This window comes from Argiope bruennichi, chromosome 8 (genome assembly GCF_947563725.1).
Source record: "Argiope bruennichi chromosome 8, qqArgBrue1.1, whole genome shotgun sequence".
NCBI classification, from domain to species: Eukaryota; Metazoa; Arthropoda; class Arachnida; order Araneae; family Araneidae; genus Argiope; species Argiope bruennichi.
The window spans coordinates 111000842-111026355 of NC_079158.1; the positions used below are offsets into that span (position 1 = coordinate 111000842).

A 25514-nucleotide genomic window follows, 5' to 3' on the forward strand; every position below is an offset into this window, starting at 1 on the left:
TACCAATTAAAATTATCTTTACTAAAAATAAAAGAGAATGTGTATGCTGGCGCTCTATAGGACTGACCATTTGATCTAGAACTACTAAATTCGACATAGATATAATTTGGACGGTGGAAATGTGCAGCCAGGACTATTTATTAAATTTTAATTATAATGTAATTAAATTTTATTAATTAAATTTTAATTAATTAATTAATTAATTTTTATTAATTAAATTTTATTATTAAATTTTAATTAAATTTTTTATTTTAACTAAAAATTACTGGAAGTTTTAGTGGCTACTCACGTTTACTTGAAAATGTTATTCCACAAAACTGATATTACATAATTTTGAAATCTTTTTTTTTTAAACTTTTTTAATGATGCCCTTTTAATTTCTGTGCATTTGTTTTCGTAAATTTCGCTTTTAAAAAAATATTTATTATTCTTTTGCCTAATTTTCAACAGTATATTTCATTGTGAAATAAAATTAAAACCTCTTGTCGTTGTTTTATCAAAATTTAATCTCAAGTTTTTTTTTTTAATCTGAAAGATTCTTTTCATTATCTACAACGTTTACGAGCAGAATAAGAAAGTGGTTAATGTAACATTAAAGACAACATAAAATGAAATCAAAAGATAGACGAAAAAGGCAGCATGTTTCCAAAGGTATTACGATGTCATGGGACATGACTCCATTTGAAATGTTCTTTTATGCAATACGCAGAGCAAGAGTAAACGTATTTAAATGATACTTTTTTAATGCCGCTCACTATTTGATGCTTAAAAAATTATTTTATCCGGGGAGTCATGAATAGCGGGTTATGCAAAATGAATTTAATGGAAATTAAACACAATCAATATTCCAGGTAAATTAGCTGGTCACCAAAGACGGCTGATTAATAAAACGTAAAGAAAGGATGGAATGAAGCTTTGCTTTAAATGCACTCACTAAAAATAATTATTCGTCGGTAACAAAATTACTTGATATTAAAATTTCATTTCGGAATAAACAAAGTAAAACCCATAGTTGATTTTAATTGATTTTTCAGATGCTGTCCATTATTAACGAATGCGCCGAAACACTCGTCAGCAATTTCAAAGCTTTGGTAAAAGAAGGAAAGCCAATTGAAGTGAAAAGGTTGTTCTCTATCTATTACATATTTTAACGAAATGAATAATTTCTATAAGGGTTGGCCAAAAATTCAAATGACAATAAGTAAACTGAACATTATTTATATTGTTGACTGCCGTGCAACTCGCCTGTGATTCATGTCTTCTATCTAATTAGTTCATACCTATTAGCTAATTACTGAATCCTCTTCTTTAATACAATGAAGAGATAGTAATTATATTCTAATTAGATAGATGATGCGAGTCACAGGCGTAAACTATCGCGACGAACATGTTAAAAACCTTAAAATTGAAAGTTTAAATAATTTTTAATTCCTAAATGAATGAGAAATTATCACAATTAATAATTATTTCCAATTTATTTCAAGGTACTTTTGAAATGTAATAAATTTTTAAAAAGCTTATTGTTAAAAACTGTCTCTGTCTGCCCTAAGAGTTGATTTTGATTTTTGGAGCACAATAATTCTTCATAAATTGCTTACATTACAAATAAATAACCACAGACTGATTATTCCGACCCACCGGAAGGCACACGGAAAAATATGAATGATAGGGCCGCCACAACAGCGGCGGGAACTGTGTTCGAGTTCTAAGGGTCATCACCGGCCACGGTATAACCCTTCCCTAAGGAAGTAAGTCCCATCATCGATAGAGAAGCCAGACCTCCACCTTTTTTTGTACCTACAAGGGTGGCGAGAACCAACCATCATGCCGGAAACTTCTCATCCTCAATTACGAGGTACCCTCCCCCCCCCCGTGGGACTATAATATAAAAAATAAAAGAAGGTAAAAATAAAAAAAAATCTTACTGAAATAAAACAGCTAAAAAGGGGTATGAGTTTTAAACAATAGAAGTAAAAAATAATATAAGAGAAGTAGTTGCAAATTACCTATGCTTGGATTATGAAAAAACATTTTATAACTTCATAGTTTTCAAAAATTAAAAGGTGTGCATATTTATAAGATGTAAAATACATTGTTTAATACTTAAAAACTTTTCAAATATAAATACTACTTTGCATTATTTATTTTATTTTTGTTTTGCTCTTACAGAATTTATGGTGCTTATTCCATGGATGTTATTGCCAGTTCTGCATTCTCCACTAAGCTCGATTCGCACAACGATCCCGACAACAGATTCGTGCAAGTGGCAAAGAACGTCTTCAACCAAAAGCCCGGTTTAAAATTTTTTCTTTTCTGTAAGCATACTTACTTTTCTTAAAATTTCTTATCTGTTTGTGTTCTAAATATTATATTTAAAACCCTTTCTGGACGGGAGGCTTCAATCCTAAATACACTCCCGGACGGAGCGTATGCGAAAGGAATCATCCCACAGGACGGGGTTTTTGCGTTGCTAAGCCTAACTTTGAAAAAGAAATTTAAAAAAATAAAGTTTAAGTCCTATCATTTTTACTACATTTTTGAATATTAGTTAATTCATAATACGAGCACATTCGTTCTCTGACAAATAGCGTTTTCTTGCGATAATAAACCGAAGCCAAGGCTTTCCGTAATAAAAAGGGAAGAGCGCGAAATGTATACGAAAGCTACGCGAAATACAACAGAACTGACGGTAAAACCCAAAATGACTTGTTGCAGTTACACCGCAATAACAAAAAAAAGAAAAAAAAAAAAAAGAATTCGAAGGGAGATCAGAAACACGAATGATTCTATCAAGTGGAAGGTTATACCAAACGGTTATGTTTGTTTACATTATACTTACCTCCCCCTTCCCCGCAGTATCTGATGAGTAAAATACCAAAGTCAGGCTGAATATGAGCAAACTGAAAGTAAGGATTTAAAACTATATTTATTTCAAAAGTAATGGACACAGGGAGCCATCCAGTGGCGTTCAAAAATTGTTCCAGTTTAGTATTCATATCTGCATCACCGTCCCATGAGTTCGATTTCTAGAAATATCCGAGTAGTATTTCCGGCTGTGAGAGATGTTTCAAAAAGATGCATATATGACACGTCCGTCGCGAAATAGGTTTAATAGGTTTTGAACGTACAGACTGCTTTCTAAAAAAATTAGAATAACTATTTATATGATGGACAAGTGCCTCACGGCGAATCTTACATGATGGATTTTAGTGAATTATCCGTTGAAGAATAAGACATTGCATTACATTAACATCACGAGGAGAAATGTCATACCCCCCCTTTGTCCCTCATTTGCCTGTTTATCAACTATCAACCCCAATCCTGAGCTCTCAGTGGAGGGCGCTAACATCCCGTTTGGAGCGTACACTTTATTAATTAAAGCTGAAGCATTTCGTCAGATAATCTAAAATTATCTTTCTTTTAACTCATGCACTTAAATTTGTTTTTTATTCGTTTCAATTATTAATTCCGCATTTTTTTTCTAATGTTATCTTATTATCTCATGGAATTTTTTCGCAGTTTGCGGTTTTGTTCATCAAATCTATAAGCTTGATAACAAATATCCTGTTTAGATAAAGTATAAAATCTAGAAAGATATCTTATCTATTTTGAGACCAATGACATTAGTGAAAGAAATGCCACATAAAAATCAATGCAAACACTTTACTCACCATGACACAAAGATATAAGTAACCAGAGGGAGTTTCCTTTTTTAAATTTTACTCTGTGTTGCATCAGTTTGCCACATTTTGTGATGCTTAAATATGGAGATAAAAATCGATTTAGGGCAATATCGATTATATCGCCAAATTTGATCGATAGGATGCAGAATTTATTACATATTAAACGCTCCAGGTGACTGAAATATTGGTTATATTTGATTTCAGATAAATCTGTTAGATATAACTTCATCTCCATGATTCCGCCAAATTGTGTGACATTACCGCCATGTTATTTTAATGTTCTAAGTTTTATTTATCGTGTAATAAACATTTCTAATGGAAACCAGTCCCATAACATCATAGCACAACTAAAATACGTAAATATCCATTTCATCTATCTTCTAAGTTTAACGATATTGTAATTTACTTTTATCATGTGAGAACATGATGTTGTTTTGGGTTGAGGTTTTTGAAGCGATTTGAAGGCAGCAAATTGTTGAAGCCCCAAAATGCGTAGGAAACAAATTATCCCATTTTTTATTTTGGAGTCGACTTTCACAGTATAGCTTTTGAAATATCTATCGTCTGCTAATGTATTTTATTTTGGAGTCGGTTTTCACAGTATAGCTTTTGAAATATCTATCGTCTACTAATGTAGTTTTATTTTAGAGTCGGCTTTCACAGTATAACTTTTGAAATATCTATCGTCTGCTAATGTATTTTATTTTGGAGTCGGCTTTCACAGTATAGCTTTTGAAATATCTATCGTCTACTAATGTAGTTTTATTTTAGAGTCGGCTTTCACAGTATAACTTTTGAAATATCTATCGTCTGGTAATGTAATTTTATTTTGGAGTCGGCTTTCACTGTATAGCTTTTGAATTATCTATTGTCTGCTGTTGTAGTATTTACCATGGAAATCACAGTTTTATTGCCTTACTCGCGCAACATTTTTTAAAAATAAACATAAGTTAAAATATTGTTTGTTTATCTGTAACGATTGATGGTTCAGGGATAATTTCAACTAATTAAAATAAGGTTATTAGAAAATAATGCAGAAGGTTGTCATATTTGGCGATTTATCGCCAACCAACGTTACAACTTGATTTCCAAATTATACATTCTCTGAATTCTTACGAATTGTCTTACTTAATTTAAGTCATTAACCACTTTAAACAGGTTTGAAACAATCATGAGACTATCAGATTATGCACGCTTCGATATTTAGAAAAACAATGGGGTTTTTTCATCTCAAAATCGGTCGAGCTCCAAAACTTTGTTTGCCAGCTAGAAAAATTGAAAATGAAAGTTTTAAAAAATTATCATAAAGAGAGAGAGCGAAGGGGGGGGGGGGGTAGAGACCGATAGAGAAGTCTCGTGATTGAAAAAAATAATAATGTTCTCACATGATAACTTGAAAGTTGCGATAGTAGATTTCATTTTTTAAAATATTTGTTTCATAAACTACACACATATTCAAGAGAATCCTTCTTCCTTAGCTCTCAACAATGGAGGGAGATCACATGATCAAGTATTTGATGAAGCAATGAAAACGGTTTGCATTTCCGGTCAACATTGTAAGCTATTTGCTCGAAATTAGGGATAAAATGTATATATATTTTTAAACAATAGCTAAAATTCAGAAAACATTTGTGCGATTATAAAATTATTATCGTTATAGAGATAATTGCTTAGTTTTTGAAATGGTGTGAAATGCATTGCAATGCTATTATATTTTAGAAAATTATTGCAGAAAAGTGCCAACATTTCTCTAAATTTTTAAATTAATTAAAATTTTTAAAAATCTTTCTGAGGTGCACATATCCATTCTCCAAAATATATATGTGCCACATTTTATAACTCTGGGTCAAATAGTCTGACCTATAGATCGCCAATACACAAACGCCCACAATTCCATCTTTATTATTAATAGAGATCTGCACGTTTTATGATAAAACCATATTATAAATTTCATACATCAAACTTATTGAATTTTTAAATCATCGTACTCATGTTAAGTTACAAAACAGTTAAATATAAACATATCGAGTTTTTTTTAACCAAAACTTTATGCAAATTTGCAGTTCTGATGCTAAAATATCATAAGCTGAATTTCATCTATGCAGTTCTTTAGGTTTTTGAGTTGACTCGCTCTTATGCTCTTGTCTTTTAAAGATAAGCGGAATTCACACGGACGGATTTTGTCGAGAATTTGATACAAACCCCCAATTCTGGTGTAAAGAGTTTCCATTTATTTATCCCTCCTCTTTTTTTTAATTATCGAGTTCACATCCGGATGGACTGACATAATTTCAAAATTAGTTTATCTTAGTTCGGGGAAATCCAAAATGTAGAGATTCTTAACATATAGAGATTGTGGTGAAAACTTATAATCCAGTTAACAGCTACGCTACACGAGCAATTCCTTTTGTATTGTGTTTATGTTACTGGCTTATAAGCTTTTGTATTGTGGTTATGTTATTGGCCTTTGAACCACAAGGTCCCAGATTCTATCCTCGCCTACCAATTCGCCACCTTTGTGATCTCGGACGATGAACCTTCAATCTTCGTACAGCTGTTGTGGAATCATCTACCCATAGCAACCCAAAATCGTCTGACTCACTTGACGCAGCAACACAAAAAAGGCCACAGCAATCACAAAGCCGTCAGACTCACTTGGCGCAACAGCAACCACACACGCTCGCCATAATGCTTGGCGTTACTCAAATAGGTACAGGCACATTAGACTCAAAAGCTAAATACATCACCACTCAACAGCCATATCGTTCGTCTTACCTCCGACTCACTGAAGGGAGAGCCTGTGGTGAAAGCTTATAAGCCTGTTAACAGCTACGCTACACGAGCAATCGATTTTGTATTATGGATATGTTACTGGCCTGTGAACTGGCCAAGATCATTATATTCTAGAAATGAAAAAATATCAAAGGCATTTAATGTACTTAGGGTAGCAATTCTTTTTTTTTTAATTTTTTTTTTATTTACGAAGTATCGAGGAAGTAATGTAACCATCAAAAAATTCGAACTCGAGAGTAGACGTATCTCCACGTTTCTGTTCTCCCTGATTCCGAAAAACCCAATTTTGGCATTATGTTGTAGATTTCTATCAACTTTTCAATGAAATCCCTTCACATGAAGTCTGCCGGCTGATCGAAAACAAGGGAACTTGATAATTCTAATACGCAAAGAGATAGGAGAAAAAATTTGGCAAATAGGTGTAGAAATTTATAATGCAGATTCTTCGCAAATTTTGAACGAAATCTATCAAGAGGCTGACAATCTGTTGATCTGTATTTTCATAACGTACATTTTTGTAATTGAATGTAAATGCGGTGATTCATAAACGAAGAAATCAACAAAATTCTTTATGCTTGGCGTTAATCGGTCGGCAAAAATGGCGATCGATTAACATCAAATACGTATAATCGTTTGATAGATTTCGTTCAAAATTTGCTACTTTTACAATCTACATTTTAAATGCTAAACCTGTGTATCAAATTTTTATCTGTGTATCTGTTTGAGTAAAATAAAAAAAATTACTTTTTATTGCACTAGTTTTCTTAGATAAAATTATAATTAAAATATTATTTTTGAAAACATATTTTGTCAATTTCTTTTTTCAGTTTTATGCCCTTGGGTTTTGAAACTTTTCAAGATGCAAGTTTTTGCTGGCGAAGCTTCGCAGTTCTTTAAAGACATCACGCTTAGAATTATTGAAGAACGAAAAAAGACAGGACAAGTATGAAATAACTGATTTTCAATTGTTTTGTTGCTGAAATTAAATCGTTAACAATTAAATCTCTAAGACTAATCAATAGCTTCCACACGATGCTAGATATACACATTGCACAAGTACAAGAAATAGACAAAAAAAGAAATATAAATTATTTCAAAAGTAAATATAAATTATTTCCTTACAGCATCCTTCATAATTGTTTCTTTACATTGGATGAAGATATATTGCTGATGATGCTGTAAGAAAGCAATTTATATATTTATATTATTTCCTATCTATTTCATCTATTTGTGCAATAACACAATACTTTCACGTATAGGTTTTTTTTATTAAAAATGTTTATTATTTCGCACTAGGAATTTAAGTTTCTTCACTAGAGTTCTGATTAACTCAGTGTAAGCAAATACTAAAGGTTGCAATTTACGAAAAATTATAGTTTTCAAATGATAATTATTATTTTATGATTGGAACTTGCGAACAATTCAAGAAGATTTCTATAATTTTGTTTTATTAAAATCACATCTCGCTTTTAAGTAACTCTAGGATTATTTTAGGACGGACCATGTATTTTTAAATAGTGTTGAATGACGAAGTCAATAGGATTTTCAACCAAGCCCTTTTGAGGCCCTTCTTTCAATCATTAGATTTGCACCAATAAGAGGATAACCTTAACCGGAAACTCCGACCCACCCAAAGGGACGGCGGAAAAACTGAATGACCGGACTATCGCGACATAAACATTGACAGGATCTATGTTTGATCTTAAAGTCCGCACCGGCCAAGGTACAACCCTTCCCGAGGGAAGTACGTCCCGTCATTGATAGAATGTAACACCCCCCCCCCATTTCTGTACCTACAAGGGGTGATGAGAACCAACCACCATTCCCGAAGCTTTTCATCCTCATTTCTGAGGTGCCTCCCGGTGGAAGCCAACAAGAGGATAAAGATGTTCGCAAAATTTTATTATAACTGACATCTTTTTCTAAAAAGTATCTAACAAATCTGTAATGTTGCTTCTTAACATGGTTTGTTCAATCACTGGGAAAATTTTACGGTGAGCTGATCTGTTGGATGCCGAGCGGATGCCGAATCAGTGAACTTAGAGCTTGGTAAAAAAACTTGGCGACCATTTGGCGACTTGGCGTCTAATTCGGCGACAAAATAGGTAATACTAGAATCTTTCAGAATTTTGGCGATAGAATCAATAGGAAACGAGATATGCCTAATTGTTCTGTTTATTCAAATTGAAAACAAAAAGAGTAAACAATATCACATTATTTTTTTAATGATGATAAGCAATTATTATCACTTAATTATTTTCGCAGCTGAGAAAGTGGGTTAGTTTGATGTTCTGAAATCTTCCATATAATCTCTAGACATGATTTGTAACTACAGCGTGATAGTTGCTTTTGGTAATATCATACTGATAATTAATTTGGTATTATTATTATTTTTATCATTAGGTGCGAAACGATTTCCTCCAACTTTTAATGGATATCGCGAAAGAGACGGAAACTGAAGAGAACAAGCAAGATACTGCAGAAAAGGAGAAGGAAGATATCGCCTCCAACTACGGCGAAAACGACGCTGGACATCATATTTTCAAAACAACCACATCCAAAAGTGAGGCTTTGTTTTTACATTTAACTGATTCGACAAAACTTATTTATTTTATTTACCATCATTTTTATTCTTTTCATTCAGTCTCATTTTTTAATCCTCAACTGGAATAATTCGCATAAGACGAATATCAATTATCACTAGCCATGACATCATGGCATGAGTATTATTCTGGTGATAATTTGCGTGTGCGGATTATTCCGATTATGGAAGTAACTTCGTTAATTTTCTATTGTATTTTAAATTTTAAAGCCTGCTCCTTTGAATCTTTTCCTAATAATAAACGAGTGTATTTTTAATGTATTCATGGGCATATAAGTTTTAATTAAATTCTCAGTTTTCAAGCAATGATATTATTTGAACAATTATTTTTTAAATATAAAACCATTAAGAAAGTGAGATTGTTGAAATGGTAGCGGACAATCTATATTACTTTTGGATAGTTTTATTAAATATCCAAAACTTATATATATTAATGACATATTTATTGGAATATCAAATAAAACTAAAGTTGATAGTTTTTGGAGTGATTTTCATTCAATTGCTGTTTTCGAATTCAGAAATTTCTGGTGAGCTGTTTTGGACTATTTATTTTCTTAAACATAAAATTGATTTATTTTGCTCTATAGGGCAATAAAAAATTAAAGTATTAAAATTTTCTTCATTTCCAGAAAAATTGGTCATATAATTAATTATGAGTTGTTTTAACCAATTGTGCTGTAAAGACGTGCCACGCACGTTGAAATGTTTTTGTCACAAAATCGCCAACAACGTGCTGTATACGTCGGATGGTAATTAGTATCATGAAAGTAAAAATGAAGTTCACAACTTGTCGAGTTATATTGTTTGCTGGAGCACATTCTTAGATTTAAAAAAAATTAAATTATTTAAAATATGTAAATCTTTTTTTCCAATTTCTATAAAGCATCAGATACTTATGTGGTTAAATCTATTCTATTATTTATTTATAAAGCACCAGATACTTATGTGGTTAAATCTATTCTATTATTTATTTATAAAGCATCAGATACTTATGTAGTTAAATCTATTCTATTATTTATTTATAAAGCATCAGATACTTATGTGGTTAAATCTATTCTATTATTTATTTATAAAGCATCAGATACGCAAGCTGTTAAATCTATTCTATTATTTATTTATAAAGCATCAGATACTTATGTGGTTAAATATATTCTATTATTTATTTATAAAGCATCAGATACTTATGTGGTTAAATATATTCTATTATTTATTTATAAAGTATCAGATACGCAAGCTGTTAAATTATTTCCATTCTATTTGGAAACTTTGTAATATGTGAACTTCTTGTGATCGTTCTTGATATCTTCTGCAGAACTTTCTACAGACGAATTGGTTGCACAATGCGTCATCTTTTTCATCGCTGGCTACGATACAACAGCCACTACACTAACCATGGCTACATACTTCCTCGCTTTGCATCAGGATATACAAGACAAAGTGCGGGCCGAAGTGGACTCATTGCTGAAGGAACACAACGTGAGTTCCTTTCTTACTAGCCGCCTTTAGAGACCAGTTTCTTCACCCACATTATTAACTTTTAGGCTATTAAATAATTAATATGGAATGTAAAATGAGGAAATGCTTTGAATGGTGCTTGAGAGAAGTCATCCGAGTGTAAAGGATGGAAAACATTTCACTTTCTTATTTGACATGACGGGAATTTAATTGAATCATTTTGCTATACATTTTTAAAAAAATGTATGGATTATGAAATAAAAGCAGAAGTGAAAATTTTTCTACGTAGTTAATGATTGGGGGAAAACAAGCTATTTAATGTTTGGATTGACGTATTTGAAATAAAAACATTGCCACAAATAATGTGTCAAATTTAATTAAAATACTATTAAAATTAAGCGATAAAGTTTACGGAAATAAAATTGATATTATTAAAAAGTGTTTTTTAATCTAAGATAATTCAAAGACTATTTTTGTAAGGTAATTGTTATGGAAGATATAGGCATTAATTTTCATAAGAAAATCATAACGATTATCTATCTGGAGACGTTTAATCTATTTTAGCTCTCGATTAAACATTCTTGCATATTTCTTGATTTCTTTTATATCTTCTCTGCTCTGACGGAATAAACATATTGGTAACATAGTGAGCCACCTTCAGAACATTTCTAATAATATTTTTCGGCTTTATTAATTAGCTTATAGAAGCGTTGAATCAATGTAGGTCTAAACGCCTTCAGAGAACCAGTCTAAAATTTGTATAATACTTTTGTTCACTTTTTGATTTACCAATGAGAAATAAAAGGGATTTCTGTACGTTAGCGTTTCATATACTGAGATATTTCAAGGCCATAACAGATTAATAATAAGATGTTGTATTCGAAGCTGGAGAGCTTCAGTCTCGAAATCAAAGTTCCACCTAGAAAATAAATATAGTAAATGCCCTATAAATAAATAAAAATCTTAATTAAAGTTATAGTTTCTTAAAATTCCTTAATAATCCATTCATTCATTTAACAGAGAGAACGAATAAAATTTAAGTTCATGCAAATAAATCAGGAAAGTTATTATCATATATTCGTCTTTGCTTTTACAAGTAGATAGAAATGAAATACCAATGAATTCAGAGCACGAGATATTGTATAAACAAGAATTTAACGGTTTGAAATATTATAATTCGCTTAGCAGAAAGCAATCAAATCTTCATCACAAAACTAATGAATTGTCTCTCTCTAAGTAGTTTAAATCCTAATTATTTTTTTTTAAAAAATAGTTTGATTTTATGATTTTTTTTTTCATTTTAACGTTATACAGGTACAGTTATAAAAAAATATAAATATTTATTCTATCGTTCAGTGTATGAAATCCAGAATACTATATAATGCATAGGCATTTTATAGAATGCTCGAAACTGGAGGACAATGAAATGAAATGATTATAAATTTCAAATATTTCCTAGACTTTATATGTAATGAGAAATATCAAATGCAAAATATAAAGTCCATCTCCAAAGCAAAAAAAAAAAAAAAAAAAAAAAAAAAAAAATCCTGTTTTAAAAATTATGGATGTGATTATATACAAAGGTGAATTAAGCCAGCAAGTTGATGCAGATCTCCGTTTCTGTTTTCTATTTAATGTGTTTAAAGAAACCAAGAGCAAAGTATTGCCGACAAATTCATGCATACTGTTAATAAAGATGATCAGATTTATAATTTGTGTATGGCGGAAGCCTGGCATAGGGGTAGCGCGTCTTCCCCATGATTTGTCCCTCGGGGGGGCACCTCGAAATGAGGATGAGATGCTTCCGGCATGCTGGTTGGATCTCGCCACCCTGGAGGGTACACTAATAGGTGGGGGATCTGGCTCCTCCCATCGATGACGGGACGTACTTCCTTCGGGGAGGGTTCTACCGTGGCCGGCGACGGCCCTTAGGACTCAACCACAGTTCCCGTAAATTGCTGTTGCGGCGGTCCGGTCATTCAGTTTTATGGTTTAAATCCGTGTGCCTTAGGGCGGGTCGGAAAGTTAGAAGGTTGACTCCCCATGATTTGGGCGTCTTGGGTTCGAGTCCCGGTTTGGGCATGGTTGCTCTTCCGTTGTTCTATCTGTAAGATGTGTGAATGTGTCCTCCTGTAAAAAGGGGTTGTGCAAGCGAATGAGTGATGCGTGAGTAGCGAAGTCGTACTCTTGTCCCTAGTAGGCGCTTTTAAAAAATCAAGAGACGCCCCCCCCCACTGGCTTAAAATCGCTGTCTTCGTAACAGCGAGCTTGTTCATAGCAAGGGTCATCAGAAACAACAACTTATTTTGCGTATTTTTAGCTTTTAAACTAATAAAATGTAGCATCATATAATTAATATTGTATTATCTTGACTTTTTTTCGTACTTTCCTTAAATAGCATTTATCATTCATTTTATAGAATGTCTAGGTATCACAAATAATGCCTAAGGAAAATGTATAACAACTCTTATATTTCAGATCTTTACCAAAAATGCTTTTATGAAACTTTTATTTCTTTACTTTTTATGAAGCGCATAGGTAATCTATGGAATATCGGCGTTTCATATGCTACTGGAGATTTTATATATGAATGTATTTTTATAAATCACGCTTTGTTGTTCATTATATGATAAATCCTTATCATCTTTAATTTATTTCAGGGAAAGCTGACTTACGAAGCTGTGCAGAGCATGAAATATCTGGACAATGTTATATCAGAAACGCTCAGAATTTATCCTATATCTGTCAGGTAAACCATTTTCATATCTTTCTTTATGCTGGAAAGCAAATTTATGCCATGTTTTGAGAAATCGCAGAATAGCTAAGCATCTTTAGTAATTAACTATGTAGTGCTTTGAAAGAAATGTGTGCCCAGATGATAAAAAATTTTATAGGAGAAACTAGCGTTAGTTATAATAATTTATGAAAAAATGTTTATATTTTTAAATGTGTTTATGATTCCTTGATTATAACATTTTTTATAACTTAACCCTTTAAAGGGCCATTTTTTTCTAGTGGTATTATGTTAAAATATTTTTAGTCTTGAAATTAGAATAAGAAAAAGGATTCATTTAGCTTATTAGATAAATTTAATCTGATCAATTAATTAATTTGGTAAATTAATAATTAAGTAACAAATCAAGACACGTCATTTTGTGTGAGATAAAGAACTGAAGCAACTAAGTTTCTAAAAAACTTTGTCAGAACTTATGCCAACCTACATAATTTCATACAAAGATTGATAAATTTGGTGGGAAGCATACTTCCCACGGCCCTAAAAAGGGTTAACTGTTCATTCATATGATGTATGAAAAGAACATTCAACAATTTTGTTAATTTTAACACGAGAAATATTTTTTTTTCAAAACTTGTCGGTTGCTACAACTTGCCCCGAATATACAGCAAGTTGTTGTAACAAAGTGTTGTTGTTATAACAAGTTGTTGTGGGAAGTTACCGCTGCAAGAAGTTGTAAAAGCATCAATATTTCAAATTATTTTCTTTTTATCATTCTTTTATAAGTGAAAGAAAATAAAGCATTTATTAATTATTATCCCTTGGCATAATGACGACAAATGATATCAAGTAGTTTAGAGTAAAATAGAGATTAAATTATTTAACTAATCAAGTTAAAAATCAGTCTGCATAAGAAATGCAGTAAAGCAAAGAGATGATAGATTTATTCCTATCACACATTTTGTGTTGACAGTTGGCAAATGAAACATTGAACCCATTCTCCTTCATACGAATTTCGTGCAGCGGTGGCCAATTTATAATGTCTTAGTTTCTAGGTTGGATTGGAACCCAATTCCGCCGAAGAACAGATGTGTAAATGGTTAGGTGTGCATTATTGTTTGGGGATATTAAATTTAATTTCACTTAAATTATTTACATATAACAACATATCCAACTTGTCCGTGGTCAGGCATTAAAGTTGTATTATTTTAAAATTGTCTTACATGTATGTGTTCTATTTATTCATTATGAACATGAACCTTTCTAATGAAAGACAGCCTCATGACATCATAGCTCTATTAAAAAAGTTAAGGTTTGGATTAACTATCTTCTAAATACTACGGTATTGTAGCTTCACTTTTTTATTCGTCTCGTAAATTAACGGACTCATAACAGTAACTATTAAACGGAATGCTATTTCTTTAGCTTTCAATAACGGTTAGTATTTCAGAACAATAATGTAACTTACTGTTTGGGCATTAAGGAAAAAAATTCATTGCCAACATTTAAGAATAATTTGCATAATACTTAAATTGGTGTCATTAAAAAAGCAATTTTTTTTATATTTTGAAAAGGTATAAATATTATTTTTGTGCGATAATATTTTAGGAAATTATCGAGAGAAAAAAACGACAAAATTCAACTTAAATTAAAATTTTAAAACATTTAATTAAATCTTCTAATTAAAATTTCAAAAAAAGTCTCCCCGTGATGCACATTACATTGCTCCAAAATATATATGCTTCAAATTTGGTAGCTATAGGTAAAACGGTCTATTCTGTAGAAATACACACACACACACACACACACACACACACACACACACACACACACACACACGCACGCACACACACACACACACACGCACGCACGCACGCACACGCACATGCACACGCACACGCACACGCACACACACACACACACACACACACACAGAGAGAGAGAGAGAGAGAGAGAGAGACAGAAGTGCACATCACACACGTACTCACACAAACACACACACACATTCATCTTTATTATTGAGAGAGACAGGGATCTCCAAACTGCTCAGAATCTCCATTTATAATCCATCTTGTTGAAGTCTATGTCCGATTTTCACAGTCAATGTAATAACTAAATGAACGTAATGAAGCACATAAGAACTGGACAAATTACACTTGATAAAGCGTTAATATTTTCTCGATATTTGATAACACATAAAATTTGTATTCTTTCGTAAACTTATTTGTTTGTCAGCTAAGAGAGTAAATTTTTATAATCGTCCTGCTTGCTACTCCTTTTCAGCCTTATGGGTCTTGGCAGCTGCTATTTTCTATGTTGACAAAACCCTACATATGAGATATTTCTCTTATCTTATTTTCGTCTGAAAATTCCAGAGCCTTAGAAAAATAATTATATTTTGAACGAAAAGACAAAAACAAAACTTTTATTGGACAATTCTACGCACCCAAACAGAAAGCAACCTTTTTATAGAAGTGAATATCTGTTATCCGAATGTTCCATTAAATATCGCCAACGGTAAACAGATATTACAGTATAACAGAGACAGGGCTACTACATTAATGCTACAATGCTATTGCTGGTTAATCAGAAGGCCGCGATGAGCTGATGGTATGATCTCGACTTCGGGAATGGGGAGTCTTAGGTTTGAGGTCCTATTCCAATGAAGCTTAGGTCTGGAGAACGTTGAATTCGTCATGATCCAATGTCCTCCCATTGATGAGATTGCGGAAAGGAGGGTGCTGGATTTGAGATGGGAGTGCCGTTTCAAGTACTGTCCTCGTCATCTGAAAGTGGTTCAATATTACGGGACATAAATATAACTAAATTAAACTAAAAGCTGAATAATCTAAAAAAGTAACCTGAGAACTATTGCTGACTAACATGCGCATACATTGTGCCTGTACAAGTTCTCGCGCAAACCAGATAAAAAAGATCTTTTATTCTGTTTTAGGTTGGAACGCCGTGCTGAAGAGGATTATAAATTAGGAGACACCGGCATCACCATCCCCAAGGGAATGATTGTTTCCATACCAGTCATTGCTGTGCATAGGGATCCTAAGTATTGGCCTGATCCTGAAAAATTCGACCCTGACAGGTAAGTTTCTGTTCAATAAAAGATTCAAAATTACATGTTCCGTCTCTAAATATTATCGTATGGTTTTAAAACGAAATGTTAAAATATAACTATATTAATTTATTTTTAAAAAAATATTAGCAAAGAGATTCTCAAATTATGATGACTGAGAATCTTAGAAAATTCTTGTATTTTGAAGATGGATCACTTTTTGATCTGAAAAATAAACAGATATTGTTGGAGGTCATTATTGTCGATACAGGTGGATACAGTCTACAGCTATTATGTACACTGAATATACACATATCCTAAGAAACCATTGTGAAAGTTCACTAATGCTGTGGCGAAAGATCGTTGTTATATTTTTACTTTCTCGTATACATAGTGTGATGAAAGCTTCTAAGCCAATTAACAGCTAAGCTACCCGATAAATTGCTTTTGTATCGTGGTCATGTTACTGGACTGCGAATCACAAGGTCCCAGGTTCTATCCTCGTTCATACCAATCCCTACATTGGTGACACCGGACAATGAACCTTCAACCTTCGTAGAGCTGTTGTGGAGCCATCTAACCACAGCAACATAAAATTGTCAGACTCACTTGACGCAGCAACAGCATCAGCAACCACTCACCCACACACGCTCGCCATAACGCTTGACGCTACTCAAATGGGTACAGGCGCATTAGAATCAACAGATAAATACATCGCCACTCAACAGCCATATCGTTCGTCTCACCTCCGACTCACTGGAGGGAGAGTCTGTGATGAAAGCTTATAAGCCAATTAACAGCTACGCTACCCGAGAAATTGCTTTTGTATCGTGGTCATGTTACTGGGCTGCGAACCACAAGGTCCCATACTCTATCCTCGTTCATACCAATTCCTACATTGGTGACACCGGACAATGAACCTTCAACCTTCGTAGAGCTGTTGTGGAGCCATCTAACCGCAGCAACACAAAATTGTCAGACTCACTTGAAACAGCAACAGCATCAGCAACCACTCACCCACACACGCTCGCCATAACGCTTGACGCTACTCAAATGGGTACAGGCGCATTAGAATCAACAGATAAATACATCGCCACTCAACAGCCATATCGTTCGTCTCACCTCCGACTCACTGGAGGGAGAGTCTGTGATGAAAGCTTATAAGCCAATTAACAGCTACGCTACCCGATAAATTGCTTTTGTATCGTGGTCATGTTACTGGACTGCGAATCACAAGGTCCCAGGTTCTATCCTCGTTCATACCAATCCCTACATTGGTGACACCGGACAACGAACCTTCAATCTTCGCAGAGCTGTTGTGGAGCCATCTAACCGCAGCAACACAAAATTGTCAGACTCACTTGACGCAGCAACAGCATCAGCAACCACTCACCCACACACGCTCGCCATAACGCTTGACGCTACTCAAATGGGTACAGGCGCATTAGAATCAACAGATAAATACATCGCCACTCAACAGCCATATCGTTCGTCTCACCTCCGACTCACTGGAGGGAGAGTCTGTGATGAAAGCTTATAAGCCAATTAACAGCTACGCTACCCGAGAAATTGCTTTTGTATCGTGGTCATGTTACTGGGCTGCGAACCACAAGGTCCCATACTCTATCCTCGCGCATATCAATCCGCCGCACTAGTATAGAGAAATCATCAAAAAATTCGAACTCGAGATTTTCGCGAATCTCCACGCTTCAGTAATTTCTGAATTAGAAAAAACATATTTTTGGAAAATATCTGTCTGTCTGAATTTGACAAAGGAAACTCAAAAACGCTGTGATCTAGAAGATTGGAATTTGGTAAACGGTCTTTATACCAAATTTGCAGATTTCTGTCAAATTTTGGGTAAAATCAGTTCAGAATAAATTCATCTATCCGGTTGCTCGAATATAAGTTAATTACGAAAAGAAGGGAGCTAGACAGATAAGAATTGCTATACAGATTTAACATATATAGTGTTTAGCTTAGTTTAGTTACATAAACGTCCCGTTTTAAAGCAACACTAGCGTTATTTTGGGACGGACCTCGTCATTTTGAACCGCGGTTAGATGACGAGGACGACACCTGTGCTGGCACCTGGCACCACCCTCTCCACACCACGCCACACCAGCGGGAGGACGTTTGGCCAGGACGTTTAACGTGCACCAGACCCACTTACACGACGGTTCTTCGGTGTAATCGAGTCTCGAACCTGAAACTCTCCGGTTCCGAAACCGATACTTACCAGGCCACCGCGGCCCAACGTATTTAGTGAGACACCTATCAAATATTCAACCAAATCTGATTACAGGTTGACTGTTTTCAAGTTCGAACTTTCAGAAGCATGTAAACGCGATCATTCTAAAACGCCATGGCATAAATATATCAAATTTGATATAGGATTTTGTGACTACAAGTGTAGTTTTGTGTCAATATTTTGCTACAGTCGGTTGGTAAAAAAGTGTCTAAAACGAATTCGATTTTCGGATATTATTAACCGCATACCAGGAATTAAACGCCAAATACATTCCCCTGACATGATGCAATAGATTCAGTAAAAAAAAATCATGTTAAAATTTAATATTTATTAACTATTGCACGCCTATTCCATGCAAGCCGTTATCTGGCATGACAAGTTTATTAGAAAGAATGCGAGAATGTTTTGAGGAGACTATTCCGATGGGTTGATCCAGGCGTTTGTAGAAGCTACATCATCCTTGACAATAATCTATTTTACATTAATCTCAGTCTTCAATAAAAATGAGGTAGAGGGTCTAAATTCCTTATTTCTAAAACCATCATGAAGACCATCATCCCAGAAGATATCCCAAAGACTATCATCCCAGAAGACTTCATGTATTATTTTAAAAAATCAACTGTTGGTCAAAGCAGATAATGGTACTTAAAGATATGAATGTTTGTCAAGGAAAGAAAAAGTCTGCTTAAAACAGCGCAAGAGATAAAGTTCTTAGTACTTCAAAGTGTGATCCTGTTAAATCTTTAACTGAAAATCTCCAAAGTCTTTAACTGTTGATTTTTAAGCACTTTTATTTGATTCATTTCATGTTTGTAAAGACAGAATTTATTATCTACTTTTCAATCACTTCCTGAAATGTTGGAGTTCGAAAAATTGTATTAATGCATGCATTTTTGATGAAAATACATTATTTTTATTTTCATCCGTATTATTACGTGTCCATGTTATTTCATATTATTATGTGTCCAGATAACGTATAATATCTAGAATAATATCTATCAGTGGAAAAATGTTTTGAGCTTAACGTATGAAATTTATATGTAGTTTTTATTCTAAATATGTATTTTTCAATCAAAATTTGTGAAAAATCTATTCATAGAAAATTTATTTGAACGTCTTCTGTTCGATTACAAATGGACACGATGCATATAAAAGATTAAAAGCTGAATTGATTTAATTTGGCACAGAGTTTTAGAACCTAAAGTGCAGATCTGCATCAACTTTTGAATGAAATTATTATCGGTTGATCGTTTGTCGGTCAGTACATTCGAATGCTATATAATGTACAGTAAATGCTATAACTCAAACATGTAAGAACTTGGAGAAATAAAATTTGATGTGTCATCTTATTTTTATAATTGTGATTCAATACCAAATTTTGACTTTAAGTAATGGAGAAAAGGGGTCCAAAATGTATACCCGGTTTCCTTCACTATATTTCGAGATACAGAATAAACAAACCTGAAAATAAAAATCTGAGCACTCGTGATGTTTACTTCTTACTCAGGCCCCACAATTTTTCTGTAAGGGGGAGGGGAATGGTACTTTTATTAGAGAATATAAGAAAAAGTTTCAAGAAGATTGTTCTCTCTGGTTATATTTTTTAATTAATAATTAATTTTATTTATAAGTTTGACAATTAAATTTACTTTTAATTCCTTTTCGGTGGGAATCATACTGAAGTGAGTTTCATAAACAATAAATCTCAATAACAAAAAAAAAAAAAAATCGAAAAAAATTGAAAAAATTTAAATAAATAACATATTTTATTTTCTAATACACTGCAAATTATGTCTCTACAGGAAAAATGCCTTTAAAAACTTTTTAATTAAAGTTTTCAATTTTTATCAACAAATAACACTTTTCAGAAAGAATACCTCAATACGTCATCGCATTCTAAAATCTTCTTTATTTACAGGTTTACTCCAGAGCAAAGGGCTCAGCGGGATCCTTATTCGTACCTTCCCTTTGGGGCCGGACCCAGGAATTGCCTAGGAATGAGGTTCGCTCTCATGGAAGTCAAAGTGTGCTTGGCTCATGTCATCGCCAACTTTACAATCAAAACCTGTCCTCAGACAAAGGTACAGTTGCAGTTACGAGCGGTGTTTAATTTGTTTCTTTGATGCCAATTTGTCATCTTTCCCTGCATGATATTTCGTCTATTTAGAATTCTGAAGATCAGCAATCAACTAATTTCTAATACCTATTGAATCCTGCATACTTGAATTGAATCTTTCGTTGAGTCTTAGTGTCTTGGCATTTCTATTCTGATTGAGTGAATCGTCAATGTGATTATGTACCAGTTATTCGAATAATCATATGAGAGAGAAAAAGAAAATGATGATAAGAAGAAGATAAGGAATAACAGTGATTTCATCTCGAAAATTTAGTTTTAAGGCGACACGGTACCTCAATTTTTTTTAAAAAAACATTTAATGTTTAAAATTTTATTTTATTTTTATTTTATGTGAAATAGTATTTTATAACTCTCCCCTAAAAATTTTTTGGGGATGATTTAAAATTTTTAAAATTATTTTTAGCTTTTTTTTAAACTTTAAGGCTTTTTTAAATGTGAAGATTTTTCTCCAAATTTCTTTCCCATGTAGCTATTAATATACTACATAAAACTAAGTATGGATTTTCTCCTGTCCATAGTATTTTATAATTTTTTATTGTAAAAACACACACACACACAAAAAAAAAAACTGAAAAATGCAAAAATTGTGAATTTGGATTTTTTTTTTAAAGCTACTCACCTTGAAGCTAATTTCCATACTAAGTTTTATAAATCATGTATTTCTGAACATTAACAAAAAAAATTTCACACCCCCTACCTCCATTCTTAAGAAAGCCTTAGGCTTTCGAAATGTAGCATATAAGCAAAAACACAACATGGAGAAAAATGCATTTAAAGTTTTAATTAATCTAAATCATAATATAAAATCTATAAAATTTGCCGATAAACTTTACAAAATGTGATTCAAGTTATTCTAAATTATTTAAAATTAAAAATTGCAAAAATTTAATGAAATAAAATATTATATTTATTTATTATTAGATATAAAGAAAAACTAATGAAAGATTAAAACTTCACAAATCTTTATCATAACGCCTTTAAAATAATTAATTCGCATATCAAAATGGATTAAGTGTATATTTCTGCTATTCTGTATGATCGATGCAGTTGTAGCTTTTGAGTATTTACTCCAGATGACATTGTGGAGTTTTGTTCTATGCACCGAATGCATTGCTCTAATAGCTCATTTGATGCAAGCCTTTGGTAAATTAGTTATATTTTTGACAAATGAGTTTCTTTTGCAGCTGTTTGAATCTGAAAAGTGGGCGTTGGAACATTGTTTACTCTCCTGTCATGCCTAAAAAATTCTTCAATAACTTAATAAAAATTAAAGCTACAGCTCTAAAATTTTGCAGGCACATTTAGAAAGATTCAATTTGTCATATGAGCCAATAAAAAAAATTTGATCTTTTGATAATTTGTCGAGTACCGTGTCGCCTTAAATGATAAATAAGTTAGTTTTTTAAATTTAAATGCAAAGTATGAAAATATTATGGAAGTTTGCGAGACAGAGACTACTTCATATTTATTTGCGGGTAAGTGCATCTTCCATTATTGAGATGTACATAATTTATTCATTGAGAGTCAGGTTGCTATGTTCTTCCACTTGTTTCCAACTTTCTTGTTATATCTTTTTAATAAAGATATATGTTTTGGGGCCTTTCAGATTTCTATGTATGATGCCATTTCGGTCAAACCAAGAGGCGTCTGTTATTATTTGCGGGATTTTAGTACGGAGTGTCTCTACTTTTTTGAGACGGGTTTTGGCAGCTTATTTCTGATCTGAGATGCTTTTGACTTTATACTCACTAAACTTGAAAAAAAAAAGCTTTAATCAGACATTAAATCATTGCATTTTATATTGCAGGTTAAAAAAAAGAAAAAGAAAGGCCAAATCAAAAATATGGAAACAAAGTAATATCATACAGGATCTTTAAGGTCATAATCTATGTATTAAAATAACTGGGAAGACTGAAGAGCTAAATCGACTAATGTGTCGATTTCGCCATTTTTTTATTTCATATGAAAACTTCTGATTCATATTTATGTCTTCAACGGCCTCTTGTCTCTTATTAACCCTCATTTTTGAGAGCAATCTCAAAAATAATATTTCGTTTTAAATTTTTTAATGAAGGAAGCATCCACGATAGAGTCTCCATTTTCAGTCCCTATATTGATTTCGCCAGTTTTTATTTCATTTGAATGTTCATCACAATTAAATAGCTCAACAATGGTTTACATTATCAATTTTGTGGCTGTAGTTAGAAAAGTCATATTTTCCAACATTTCCATATTTCTTTGTAAAGGCCTGTTATAATTACAATTTCTTTTTTTTTTTTACATTAGTTATTTTTGGTAACCAACAACTCCATCTATAGTCCAATTTCGAAAGAAACTGTAAAATAAAATCATGATATTGGCTTCAATTTGCGACTGAACTGATTTCGCTACTTAGCATGCATAACTAATCTAACATAATGCTCTATGTTTATGGTGCAAGAATAATTTAAAATATTTCTTTCAAAAAATGAGATAAGATGTCCATCGATTGACTAAAATAACGTTTTTAATATGGTGAGTGAATAGTTGGTCGCCTAAGGTGGCTAATTGCTATTTAGAATTAAAGAGTTTTGTACTATTTAGGATTAAAGAGTTTTATACTCCGCTCATACAGTTATTAAAACCCTTAATTCTTCAAGAGTTATGCAGAAAACTTCATTTGACATGTTTTAACAAGTTTGTAGCAATGTAATAAGTGTGTTAGAAGAATTTGAAGCGACTGCAGAATGCGTTCCAGGTGTGTTTAACAAATGCGTTTTTCGATACACCGTAGACGGTGAGCATTTCATTGTTCTGGTATAAAGAAGAAAATCTCTTTTATAGAGATGTCTCTTTTGTATTTATATTATTTTATTAATGCTGAAAAACTATGAATGAAATTTTGTCGATTAATTCTTATACGTGTCTGATACGTGTCTGATTCATTTATCGACATCATTTTGAATCCCCCTGTAAAAGTACCTTAACCAGATGAAAGAAGAAATTAAGAATTCCATTTTGGTGCCGCTCTGATTTAAAAAGCACTATATTTCGCTTACAAAGCTTTATTATCTAAGTAATTCAACATATAAATGTAAATGAGTGTTTATGTATCTCTGATTTTGTTTCTTTAACCCTTTCTAGGGCCGTGGGAAGTATGCTTGCCACCAAATTTATCAATCTTAGTATGAAATTATGTAGGTTGGCATAAGTTCTGACACATTTTTTTAGAAAGACAGAAACTTAGATGCTTCAGTTGTTTATCGCAAACAAAATAATGTGTCTTGATTTGTTACTTAATTATTAATTAACCAAATTAATTAATGAATCAAATTAAACTTATCTAATAAGCTAAATGAATCCCTTTTCTTATTCTAATTTCAAGCCTAAAAATATTTTAACATAATTTGACTAGAAAAAAATGGCCCTTTAAAGGGTTAACCAATACGTTATAGAATAATCTTTATTCTTAAATGAAAACTTTGTCTTTTTTTTTCCTTTTCAAGATTCCCTTGGAATTTGACCTGGGCTCCCAAGGATTGATTCAACCAATCGGGATAATTGTGAAGATGGAACCGAGGCAAGAAAGCCTTCTGCTGAAATGAAAAGAAAGCTGTAAAGGATTATTTCATTGTACTCGTACAATTATCTTTTTTTTTTTATGAAAGAGCAATGATAGTAATTTATTAGAACCATTTTAATTTACTAACTTCAGAATCTAGAAGTATTTGCATCAAGTAAACATACCTTGCGCTTGTATTTAGGATTTAATTGTGTATGTATTTTATATGTTAGTGATTTTAAAAAAAATGTAATAAAATATATGAAGTACAAGGATTTTTTTTATTTTTTTTCCATGTTAGATTCTATTCATAATCTATTTGATAGATAACTTGTTCCACTTTTTCGCGATAAAGAATGCTGTAATCGTCGAAAGAAATGAACCTGCAGTTCTTGATGAGTCCCAATGTTTCAGACTTTCTAGAAATTAAAAACACAATTTTCTTAATTATATCTAACTATTATAGCCCACATTAGAGAATTAATAGAAAAAGTATCATAAACAAACAAAAAATTTTTTCCAACTGACCAGTGTATTTGTATACGCACACACACACCTGTGTATTCTATTAAATTTGAGCTTAGTTCTTAGATAGCAGATAATCACTAAGAAAAAGAGTTAAAGCATTTTATTAGATTTTTGAATAAAAATCAATAAAATCATTTTGAAGTATATTGTCACAAAAAAAAATTCACGTCGCACTAAAATTTAAAGAGTTTTTCTGTGGTATCAACTTTATTTTTGCTGACTTTTAAGTACATTTTACAACAATACTTTTTTATTTTTTAAGTACAGGCTTTATATTCAAGTTCATTATGAAGAATTAAATTCTATTTTTGTGTGCCACGTGATTACTGTTGTATAATTAAAAGCAGATTTTAAATATAAAATAATATTAGTTGAATTATGCCTAAAACGTTTTGATACTTCCATGTTTTATATTAGAAGCTAGGACTTTTTAAAAAATATTTTTAATACGGAATATATATTAATAATTTCATGCTTCGGTTCTTTCAAAATCCTGATTATCTAGTTATTGAGATTTAAGAATTCCTCCTTCATTAATAAATTGAGTAATTCTATGAAATCAGCATTTCCTTATTTAATACTAGCCGCCTTTGGCGACCAGCCGATTCGCCAATCTTAATGTTCGTTAAAATTTTAATAATTAAATATTTTATGCAATTCCTACTTTAATAGCTTCTTCATCAAAATATTTTAAAACTTCAAATTTTGATTGTCATATAATTC

At 32.3% G+C, this 25514-nt stretch overlaps 1 protein-coding gene across 1 annotated transcript in view; it reads left to right on the forward strand.

Moving 5' to 3' along the window:
* Positions 1–24535, forward strand: part of LOC129981255 (cytochrome P450 3A8-like) — a 32639-nt gene extending 8104 nt beyond the window's left edge. Inside the window, exons 6-14 of the mRNA XM_056092023.1 lie at positions 1035–1123; positions 2170–2315; positions 7304–7419; positions 8880–9039; positions 10391–10554; positions 13194–13282; positions 16221–16364; positions 20504–20666; positions 24208–24535. Coding sequence (XP_055947998.1) covers positions 1035–1123; positions 2170–2315; positions 7304–7419; positions 8880–9039; positions 10391–10554; positions 13194–13282; positions 16221–16364; positions 20504–20666; positions 24208–24306 — 1170 coding nt within the window. The 3' untranslated portion in view covers positions 24307–24535. The remainder of the gene's footprint in view (positions 1–1034; positions 1124–2169; positions 2316–7303; positions 7420–8879; positions 9040–10390; positions 10555–13193; positions 13283–16220; positions 16365–20503; positions 20667–24207) is intronic.
* Positions 24536–25514: the final 979 nt, after the last annotated feature.